Here is an 11,963-nt window from a genome sequence, read left to right as displayed (position 1 = left end):
AGAAGAAAAAAAAAAGAAACCGTTTAAATAAATAATTTTACAAACAAGGAGCAGAAAAAAAAAAAGCAAAAAAAGAGAAGAAGACAGCACACGAAATGGACGGTTGGGTATAAGCCAATTCTGTAATCTTTTTGTTTAACACAAATCCTTCATTCTCTCTCCCTCTCCTTCTTCTTCTCCTCCCTCCTCCCTCCTCTATCAGAAAACCTCAAATTTAGTCAATCAGAATCCCAGATGTTGTTATCTTCTTCTTCCTCCTGAAGATTTGATTTGATTTGGTTTCTCTCCCCCTCCCCCTTTTCAGATCCCTATTCCCATGGCTTCTGGATCTTACTGGTGTTACAGCTGTAGCCGATTCGTTTGGGTTTCCGATTCAATCTCTTGCCCTGATTGCGACGGTGGTTTCCTCGAACACATCCAGGAATCTCTGGATTTCACACCTTCCGATTCATTCCACCGTGTCACCACTACTAGTCAACATCGCAGCCCCACTCGCTTCCCTCTTCCCTCTTCTTCATCTATGCACGCTTCCACCGCCGAGAACAGTCCCACTCCCACCAGCGTGACTCGTACTCGGAGCAATCGATCTCCTAATCCGGTTATTGTTCTCCGTGGATCTGGTGGTCCTTCTGATGTCTCCGAAGGTTTAGATCGGTCTGCTTTTCAGATGTATTACGATGATGGTACTGATTCTGGTCTTAGACCTTTACCACCGAGTATGACTGAGTTTTTGCTTGGTTCTGGATTCGATCGGTTGTTAGATCAGATCTCTCAGATCGAGCTTAACACCAATCGTAACAATCGTTCTTGTGAGCATCCGCCTGCTTCTAAATCGGCCATTGAAGCTTTGCCTCTCATCGAAATCGACCCCAATCATCTCCAGTCTGATTCTCAATCTCACTGCGCTGTTTGTAAAGAGAATTTTGTTTTGAAATCGTCCGCTCGTGAGATGCCCTGTAATCACATCTATCATCCTGATTGTATCCTTCCTTGGCTTGCGATACGAAACTCTTGTCCGGTTTGCCGTCACGAGCTGCCGCCGGCAGAGGATATTAGTGATGGAAGCACCGGTGGTGCTTTGACTGTTACTGCTTCCGCGGAGGAAGAGGAAGACTCTGCTGCGGGGTTAACGATTTGGAGGTTACCAGGTGGAGGATTCGCTGTAGGGAGAATCCCCGGTGGTTGGAGGGGAGGAGATAGAATGATGCCGGTTGTTTACACGGAGGTTGACGGTGGTAGACTCGGCGATGAGAGACTTCCGAGAAGAGTAGCTTGGGGTTCGAGGAGAGGAGGAAGAGATGGGAGTAGTAGAGAGAGAGGTGGCGGGTTCGCGGGTCGGATCATGAGGCTTTTTGGATGTTTTAGCGGGTCATCTGGATCCATTGCTGCTGCAGCATCGTCCGGGTCTGGGTCGAGAATTCGGGTTACCCGTAGGACGAGGTCGTTCTCTCTGTTTAATACGTCGTCTTCGTCAAGGAGACGAAATTGGCTAGCCTGATTAGTAGAGTTATCGTCCCCGGACCTCTCTCAGGTAAAACTTAAAAAAAAAACACGAAAGAAGAACACACTCTTCTGTTTAAAAAAATTTCGTTTGTTCTTTAATAAGTTTTTGTTTATTTCAGTGTAATGATTATATTCTTTCCCAAAATTTGAATCTATGCGAGTAAATTGATACTAAAGTTTAGGTGACATAGTTTTTTAAGTTGTAGTTGAAATGGTTCTTGAATAGTCAGAGTTCTTTTCTATGTTATTGTGAATAGATACTTGGGACTGTAGATGAATTGAAGAAGATTCATAGTTGTTCTATTCGTAGAAATCGTTACGTGAGATTATGGATTGTGACACAAATGTTAAGTAGCTTAATAATTTGTACCAATCACAATCGTTTTTTTTTTGGAATCGATATTTTGAGTCATTTCTGTGTATATGTAATACACGAGATTTTAACAAAAACAAAGTTGTTTTGATTTAGATTTTCTCCAGTTTTGAGTATTTGTGGTGTGTGTGTGTAGAATATGGGTTTCAGTCAGTGAGTACACGTACTTACACCACTCGATATTTAGTAGTGGTGTCTTACAGTTTAGGATATAGTAGAGTTGTCCAAGCTAAGGTTTCCATTAATTTACCTATTTAAGTTGATGGTTTTATTATTGTTCACACCTAAAGAGAATTATGTTACCTAAACTGTACAGCTATAACCTTCGAAGTTCGAACTGCAGCACAACAAACCAATAATACATAATATACCTAGAGGCTATAGAAGAATCTCTCATAAAGCGACCAATTTAGTTTGATGAGTGAGGTGAGGTCAATAACTACAGCAAACGTGAAGAGAGAAAAAAGCAATAATAGAGTTTTTAATACAACGCATCTGATGATGCTGTCGTTTATTGGAGACAGGCTTTGTAATGTAGCCATTATTTTTCATTATTAGGTTTTGTTTATGCTGCCCTTTTTTGTTTCCTATGTCAAATGCAATCTTACTGTTATCACAGTAATGAAACTGAATTTTGTTTTCTATATTTTTGGGTCGTCAAACATAAAACCATTTATCAACACTTGCTGACTCGAATGCTTAGCGTTTTTTTTGTTTCAAATTTTCGTCTTTGAAAATCGATTGCTTTAAGACAAAAAAATGTTAAGCATACAGTATCTCTGTTAATAAACACCAGTAAAAGATAGATTCTGTCTTGTAATGCTCATGGAGTCATCATGTATCATAAACTTAACATAGTGGAAGTCCAGATAGTATCAACGTAGATTATCATCACCAATATACTTGTACATTATGCTATTATCATTAAGTAAGTAAACACATCTCTCCTTTGATCACTTTCCCTGAGGGAGGCCTTGTGTAATATTAACATTCTTAGATATTGTGACTCTAAGCCCAACACTATATTAGTCATGGTCTGTTTAACACCCAGTATAAGGCCTATATACACCATTGAGAATAAAATTTAAATACTAGCACATCAACGAAATACAAACACTTGTCTTTAAGATAGGCTGTTCTTCTTCTTTTTTAAAAAAAATTATAGAACTGTATATCCTATTTGTTATTATAAAATTACATGATAAAACTTCGACTGTGTTATAGCAAATATGCGACAAATTTTTTCATAATACAGTTTTCTAAAGCATGTTATAAAGGTAGTTAAACACTACACTATGTCATTGACCCAATTTTGGAGTAGACATGCTTATTCACCAGTGTTACTTTACTTTTTGCTTATTTTCAACCATTCACCCATACATAGATCCATATTTCATGTTATGGTCGTGGCCCTCATATGGTTGTATGTATCACTAGGAAACTTTAAAAACCACACATGTATTAACACATACACATATCACCAAGGAAAAACTCGGTGATTTAATATTTTAATTTAATAATTAGCTAGCAAAGCCAAGTGATGTTAACGGGTCAGAGAAGTTCACATAGACTCGTAACTCACTGATTTGCTTCAATCACTTTCACACTCATAATCAACTATTGGATTATCCACTTCAATCTCTTTTAGATCATAATACTACAAACAGAAAGATTGGGGTCCCCATACACAATGGTCGTCTGTATTTGCCACGAAAAAATACGTTAGAATACAAATAACGCATTAATTCTAAATTGGACTTTACTTCTTCAAATTCGTTTTTAAGTTTTTCTTTGGTGTTGTTTTTTCCACGAACGTGATAACGCCAAAATGCTGTATAGAAATTGTAGGAGGGGCATATACCCGTTTGTCTATTTTGTGTTTGCAAGTGGGCGGGACTGATAATAGTGTGAAAATGCACACAAAGATGATAAAGAAACATTCTCGAGATTGGTTTGGTCCATAGATCACATCCAATCACCCCTGAGAATAACAATCCCAACAATTAATGCTCGAGGCCGCATTAGTTTTTCAACAAAGGCTGTCATAATACTCTAGTATTTTATCGTTTATTATGTCTTGTAAATGGAACTTTACAAACTATGTAATTATTTTTTGGTATCCCATTCCGGTTCACGGGTGATCCCCTAAATCTAAACTTATATCAGCAATATGATGGACTATTCAATGATGTTATTACATAACAATGCATATTAGATAATTGATACTAATTTGTATGACTTAATTAATTTAATCTACTGCTTTTCTCAGTTACGTACATTTTGACGAATTTGTCAAGCGCTTCATTGTGATTAAGTGTGGTTTTGACCACTAAAATGAGACCTTGTAGCTGTTACCCTATAATTTTATTGGTTGAGACCAAAATATATTTGTTGGTGCTTGGTTGAAAGAAAAAGGAGTTATTTGGTAACACAACAGGAAGGAGTTGGTGAGGATTGAGAACGACTTAGGAATGGGTTGCCTCCAGCACACATTTAACAAACCTTTTTGTCGATTTCATCACCACCTTTCGCCAACTTTGACAAACTTCGCAAAATTACAATATACAATTCAACTTGCGTTTACCTTAAATATACTAGAAGGCAAGCAGGACTCGGTTTGACGTGTTACTATTGTGAGGTTACGACCTATCTTAAACTTTTAGGAAGTACTTTTTTATATTCAAAATATCATCTTTAAAACAAGGATCTTATACAAATGCACCATTTATATGTTTCATATACGAATGTATTGTATGTTAGGTGATTAGTAACGTGGGACGGAAATGAAAGAGATAATATAAAGAAACAAATGTGTTTCAAACTCATATGGAATTGGAAACATGACACGACAAAACAAGACACAACTACAACATTTCTTATGTTAAAAACTAATTTTTAACTTGTAACCTTTTGGCGGTCCCTTTTGATTTGTACGTAGCAATTTGGACGGCATATTTACTCGGTAACAAAATACTATTTACAGTATTACTATAAGCAAGAAGTCATAAAGTAAGACAAAAAGATTGCAAAATGTTAGATGGATTATGTCGGTCGTGAGTTATATTATTTGGGAGTTACTTTTTGTCAAATCACCAAATCAGTATCATAATCATACTTACTGTAAGTGTAACAACTTTGGGAAAATATAGATTGGTCTTAAAAGATTAATAGCATCATTCAAAAACATAAAGAACAATCATTCAAACTCTAATCTCCAACCCATCCTTCTCTTTTTTTACTCGTGGAGGTGGATTATTGAATTTGAGTAATAATACTTTACACGATATCACTTAGAAAATAAAAACAAATCTTCCAAAAACAGAAAGAAAAATTAAAATAAAAATGTTAAGATCCCGGAGAAAGTGGGAACACGAAGAAAAGAAAGTAGAAAAACAAAGTTGATGTGAACTACAGAGACTAAACAGAAGACACGGCCAAAAAGACCTACTCCTCCACTCACTCCTCACTTGTCTTTTGAATCATTTTTTTTTTTGTCTCGAGACTTGCCTCTCTCCAAACCCTAAAACACACATTCAAATGTATTCGACAACACAAAAATAAAACCTTGATGATCTTCTTGAAATGATCTTTTGTTAGGTCGTGACAAAATTATATGTCTTCTGAATAGTAATTCTGGTCTTTGATTTGACTAGCTACTAGAATTATTGCTTACAAGTTAACTCATGTTTTTTCACCTAAAATTCAAAGTATGTTCGCTTGGCATGATTCGAGTAAACCGAAACGAACCGGAAAATATCCGTAATTAAGAAATCAAGAAAGAAAGAAAAGAAAAAAAGTGACAATATTTAAAGACGTCAAGTATGTATGTAACAAAGGAGTCTCTAGACAGACTTATAATGATGGCTTCGTCGTCATCATCTCCAACTCTGTTTCTTCCAATCTCAATTCTACTTCTCATTTTCCCTCTAACGTTCTCCAAAACATCTTCTCCAAACCAACCACTCATCTTCTCTCTCAAAACACAGAAGCTTCCTCAATCTTCATCAGACAAGCTTTCCTTCAGACATAATGTTACTCTCACCGTCACACTCGCCGTCGGCTCTCCACCGCAGAAAATATCGATGGTTCTTGACACAGGAAGCGAGCTCTCATGGCTTCACTGCAAGAAATCTCCAAACTTGGGATCCGTGTTTGACCCGGTTTCATCATCTACGTACTCCCCTGTACCTTGCTCCTCACCAATATGCAGGACCCGGACCCGGGATTTACCCATACCCGCCTCATGCGATCCGAAGACCCATCTCTGCCACGTAGCAATCTCTTACGCCGACGCTACATCAATCGAAGGCAACTTAGCTCGCGACACGTTCGTTATCGGGTCTGTGACCCGACCCGGTACGTTGTTCGGTTGTATGGACTCAGGTTTAAGCTCCGATACAGAAGAGGACGCTAAATCGACCGGTTTAATGGGTATGAACCGGGGATCTTTATCGTTTGTAAACCAGCTCGGTTTCTCAAAATTCTCGTATTGCATCTCCGGTTCAGATTCCTCCGGTATATTGCTTCTCGGTGACGCGTCCTACTCCTGGCTCGGTCCAATCCAATACACGCCTTTGGTACTCCAATCCACGCCGTTACCGTATTTCGACCGGGTTGCTTACACGGTTCAGTTAGAAGGAATCCGGGTCGGGTCAAAGATACTTTCTTTACCGAAATCAGTATATGTACCGGACCATACCGGAGCTGGTCAGACAATGGTAGATTCAGGAACACAATTTACGTTCCTAATGGGTCCGGTTTACACGGCCTTAAGAAACGAGTTCATCGCGCAAACCAAGTCGGTTCTCAAACTGGTGGACGACCCGAACTTTGTGTTCCAAGGGACCATGGACCTCTGTTTTCGGGTTGGGTCATCAACACGGCCCAATTTCTCCGGTTTACCAGTGGTTAGCTTAATGTTCCGTGGAGCGGAAATGAGTGTGTCGGGGCAGAAACTGCTGTACCGGGTAAACGGAGTCGGATCAGAAGGAAAAGATGATGTGTATTGCTTCACATTTGGAAACTCCGATCTTTTGGGAATAGAAGCATTTGTCATAGGTCACCATCATCAGCAGAACGTGTGGATGGAGTTTGATCTTGCCAAGTCAAGGGTTGGCTTTGCTGGTAACGTCAGATGTGATCTTGCTAGTCAACGGCTCGGATTAAGAGACTGAGATAGGACTTGTTTTAGTCGTATATGTTCCTTGTGGAAAATTTGGGAAATATCTTGTTTAGACCATATATATACACATTTATATATGTTTCTGAGGGTTATAGCTTATTACTATGGAGTTTGTGGTTCATAGAGTCTGGGAAATTTTGTAAGAATCTGTATTATAGGAAATCTTCATTTTGTTTTAGGTTTAATAATTGATGTTAGAACTCGTTTAAATATTTTGGTATAATCTCAAAGAAGTGTGAATCGAAGTGTTTCCATTTATCCAAATTTAAACTTCTGGTTGTGTTTTCTATCAGAATCTAAACTACAATGGATCAAAAAACTGAACGGAACTTACATTTATGCTAGGATTTTAGTTTTTTTAAAAATGTTCTGCTAGCTAGGATCACTCCATTGTACAAGGCTTTGTATGCACCAAATGATTGGGCTTAAGCCCATGAGTTGTTTATTTGAGAAAAGTTGATGCGAGCTTTCTAGTGGGAGGAGTCTAAAAGTGGACAATCGGTTTGCTTCGACCACATAGTCCATTCCTTTCTCCGTGAGATTCACCACTTTCGTGCTTAACTCATCAATCAGAATTGATGCATCACATGAAGTGATAGATACACTTTAACTAGCACTAGGGATGTTAAAATAAGTTAAAACCCCCAACCTCGTCTGAACCAGCCAATATACATCATGGGACTTCAATTCCTAACTTATGTTACCATTTGTGTCAAATCTCAATTTATGCGAAACTTACAATAGGATAAAAAAAGTTATAAATAATAATCCATTTTAAACTTTTACATTCAATAGACGTCTCTATATATCGAAATGTTTTTTATATATAATTGTGAGAAAAGGTCTCTTCTAGTTTTTATTTATTTATTATTGTGTTAAACTTTAATTAGTCTAGTTTTTTTTTATTAGTGCAGACAAATACAAGGAGGTAACATAAAGAGACAAGGCATATCAAGGAGACCCAAGTCATCCCATATGCTGGTGGGTATCCATATTTGTTCATGTGATGCTATCAAAGACCCATAACATTTGCCCTCGCACAAATAAAAAAGTTTTCTATGATTTCGATTCTTTGAATCTTTCATTTTCATATGATACCTACTTTTATTTTTGTCTCATATTAATAGAGGATAAACAATATGTCGACTCATCTATATATGTCCATGCAAATAAAAACGTCACATACTCTTTGTATGTTTGCCATTGAACCTGATTTGTAGATTATCATAGCGATTCATAGGACCAAATTTTTTCAATAAAATAAAATAATACAAAACTTAAGATTACAATACAAAAAAAAAAACAGTAATCAAATAAATACTTGCAATGGTCTCTTCTATCCAAATTAACCCAAATTTCTAATCCTAAACTTAAACGTAATTAATCCCAAATCTTAGAAAACCAAAAATCCAAAAACCGGACCCATTAAAACTGAACTTTCCATGGATTCCCATATATCCTGAAACTATCCGAATAATGGATGCATGTATTTCTTATCATTCGGGTGATTTTGTCTCTAGTCTTAATGTTATTCAGGTTTGCGTGTCACGGATGTGATTGTTGACCAAACATGGACCCTAAACTTACATTTTCTTTTGTATTTATTTCAAAGAATGCTTTTGGATCGATCGAGTAATTTTTTACCCATTTGCTAGACTAGGGACCTTGAGATTCCTATTATTGATATCTTGTTTGCATCTTATACAAACTAAATATGACTCGGACAGGTTTGTTAATTAGCTCGAAAACGAAGTCAGTGATCACATCTAAAGACGATGAATACTGAACATTATTGTGTAGGTTAGTTTGTGTTCCATATCACGTAGAACCTGTTCTACATGGAATAGATGATAGTTCTGTAGCATTTGTTACTTCGTAGATAGAACTGCTAATAAAAAGAACACACATCGATCTATATATGTTTTGTCTTTCGGAGGAAAGCTAGCGAGCATTAGCATTAGTAACATTTTTTCATTAGTTTTGATAATGATAAATAATGGAAGTAGAGTAATAAATTAGTAAGTGGCGATTGATATATAATAAAATGAACAAGACGGCCACAAAAGTGACAAAACGAATAAAGAGAGTCAAATGGAATTTGTCCGGAACTCCGGATATGTCTATAATAATCCAAATTAAGCATGCTAATGAACAAAATCAAACAATTCATAATCATTAAAACAAAATATCCTTTGGATTTGTGGGGATGGGGCTAATTTACGCTTTTTCTTTGCCAATTATTTTAGTTTATTACCTCTTTGATTCTCGAACTATATGGAATATCCTTTATGAAAAAGTGTACCACTTGGCTTAGTTAAAGATTTTTGTAAGACTAATTACACTCTTGAGGAAAAGAAAAGAATTGGTTCAGTTTTTTATTTTTTGGTCGAAAGGAATTGGTTCAGTTAAAATGCTTATTTCCCAAGTAATATAAGTATAGTCTTATGTTTCAACAAATACCTTCTCACTCGTATTATATATATAAACCATTTGATTTTTTATTTCGGTGACAATCATATCGATGTTTTCAGCAAGATAGATATATCAAAATGTATCATAAAAGTCCAATAACCTAAAAGTGGTAATCTCGTTTGTGAATCGGCAGACTTACATCGTGTACTGATTTGGTAATTGGTGTACCCAAGAAATCATATTGTAGTTAATGTCACAATTAATTTCTAACGATACAGTTTCGTACTAGTAGAGAATTTCTTCAAATGCAGTCATTTATTTTTGTTTGCTTGCAAAATAAAATATATAAGCCATATAGGTTCAAAATGCAGAGTATAAAATAAAATAAAGAGTCAGATGCATATGATAGCTTCTGCGATGCAGAGATGCCCATGGTAAGAAACTACAAGAAACCCCAGCTGTTAGTTTTTCCCATGTGAACTAGTACTTGTAGTTAGTTTCCACTAATTATTCAATTACTTCATACTCCGATTGCTAATTTTCAATTCACGAGAAAACTACTAAGCTAATGAAGGTCGTATTGTAACTGAAAAGTTAAAACACAAGAAAACATATATATATAATTGAAAAACCAGATAACTAAATAGATATAATCCACGTGTCTTGCTGTGATTATTCCTTTCATCAAAAGAAAAATTCACCTCCCATATTAGCCAATAAAAAATCTCCCTTAGTTGAGAAGAAAAAAATCTGTTAACCTCAAACAAAAAACTATTACGCATTAAAAAAATTCAATGTCATCAGCAACGAAATAGCACTAATCCAAATAACTATATTCTGAAAGCCTTGGCATTAGTATAATTATAAAAGGAAGTCGTAATCATATTTAACACATTCTAATATCTTTTGATGTAAATTTGAACAAGTCTAATGATGGCCTAGTCTCACTTAATTAAACAATTCAACAAGTTTAATTGATTTTTTATACTATCATTACCCATAAACAAAAGAGCTTGACTGCAACTTTAAATATTGAAATCAATAATTGACACAACAAAAATATAAACCATAATAATTGTTTTTTTACTAAAAAAGAGAGAAAAAAAAAAACTAATAACTTTGTCAGACTAAGCACACAAGATCCACACATAGCTTAATTGTAACACTTCCAATGGAATCTTTTGTCTCTCTCCCTCTCTTGTAACTCTATAGACTCTAGAGAGAAAGAGAAACAATACCTTTCATTAGATCGTCGTCGTCTTCACAGAATCACATTAGTAATATCATTAATGAACAAGATGAAGAAGAAGAAGAAACAAATAGAGATGCAAGAAAACAAAAACAAAAGAAAGGAGAAACAAACAAAAACAAAACGTCACAAGAAGTCCAAAGACGAATCTAATTTCACTACTTTATATCATCAACTTATTATCATACAATTTTGTTCAGTTCCTTTTTTTATTTTATTTTTCCGAAAACATCTTCACACTGAAACAGAGAGCTTCTTTAAACCAAAGAAACCATAACAAATCTAAAATTTTGATCTAAAACAAGTACAGAAACCAAAAGAACATAGAACCCCTTTATGTACATGTATATCTATCTACTTCGGTTTCAGAACATAGAAACAGAGATAAAGTGAGATTTGTGTTCTGTTTTGTTTTTTTTCAAGAATCGGAGTAATTATCTCTCCAGCAGATGAGCATGATAACGCAGCGACGCATGATGTAGAAACGAGCTCTTTGTTCTTTAACCAATCTCGCACACTTCCTCGTAAAAGCACATCTCCCCTGTTTCTTGCCGTTGAAGGCAGAAGATGAGGTCGACGAAGAGCGCGTGATCCTCGACGCGCCGCCGTCTTTCTTGGACAGTTTCCACTTCTCGTCAAGGTGGACGCTTCCCGATCGAGCCAGCCCTGACGAAGACGCCATTGATGTTTAAAGAAAGATCTCAGATTATCAGATACTATTTGCTGGTGTTGTGATCGATCTCACCGATAAAGAGAAGGAAAAAAAAAAGATAATAAGGGTTCGTTGGAAATAGATGAAGTTGTGAGATGAAAAAGAAGAAACAAACTTGGGAATTTGGAGATTTTCTCGGAGTTTGGAGATTTTTTTTCTGAGTCAGCAACGGAACAAGAGTGTTAGGGTTCTGTATTTATAATGGATTTTTTTTTAAGAGAAAATATATAATCGATCTAGAAAAAAAAAAAAAAGAAAAAAAGGAGATGGCGTCAAAATAACAAATAAAGAAGATAAAAATAATATCAAAAGATAAATAAAATTTTGGTTTTGTATTTGTATTCTTATGTCGGTTTTAGTGAAAAATAAAAAAAATGGAAGAGGATGCAGAGAGTTGTGGCAGTCGGTATTGCCCGGGGCCTTGTTGTTGTTCTTGTGCCTCGATTGCCCCCACCATTACCACTTTTATTATACTACTTGTGAATGGATTTGTCTTTAAAGTTTAAAACTAAACACCTCAATTAAAATCATA

The 11,963-nt window shown here is 35.9% G+C and overlaps 3 protein-coding genes across 3 annotated transcripts; 2 read left to right on the top strand and 1 right to left on the bottom strand.

Annotated features, from left to right (window-relative positions):
- Window positions 1-117: 117 nt before the first annotated feature.
- On the top strand, window positions 118-2,520 carry LOC17888403 (probable E3 ubiquitin-protein ligase RHC2A). The gene is made up of 2 exons (XM_006294299.2): window positions 118-1,531; window positions 2,193-2,520. Exon 1 carries the CDS (start codon window positions 317-319, stop codon window positions 1,496-1,498), a length of 1,182 nt encoding a protein of 393 aa, XP_006294361.1. The 5' UTR covers window positions 118-316; the 3' UTR covers window positions 1,499-1,531; window positions 2,193-2,520.
- Window positions 2,521-5,697: 3,177 nt separating this feature from the next.
- On the top strand, window positions 5,698-7,316 carry LOC17889248 (aspartic proteinase PCS1). The gene has a single exon (XM_006294167.2). It carries the CDS (start codon window positions 5,698-5,700, stop codon window positions 7,048-7,050), a length of 1,353 nt encoding a protein of 450 aa, XP_006294229.2. The 3' UTR covers window positions 7,051-7,316.
- A 3,539-nt stretch (window positions 7,317-10,855) lies between these two features.
- LOC17887820 lies at window positions 10,856-11,656 on the bottom strand. The gene has a single exon (XM_006295268.2). It carries the CDS (start codon window positions 11,399-11,401, stop codon window positions 11,138-11,140), a length of 264 nt encoding a protein of 87 aa, XP_006295330.1. The 5' UTR covers window positions 11,402-11,656; the 3' UTR covers window positions 10,856-11,137.
- Window positions 11,657-11,963: the final 307 nt, after the last annotated feature.

This window comes from Capsella rubella, unplaced genomic scaffold (genome assembly GCF_000375325.1).
Source record: "Capsella rubella cultivar Monte Gargano unplaced genomic scaffold, Caprub1_0 scaffold_4, whole genome shotgun sequence".
In the NCBI taxonomy this organism is placed as follows: domain Eukaryota; kingdom Viridiplantae; phylum Streptophyta; class Magnoliopsida; order Brassicales; family Brassicaceae; genus Capsella; species Capsella rubella.
This window is presented reverse-complemented; position numbering and strand designations above follow the sequence as displayed.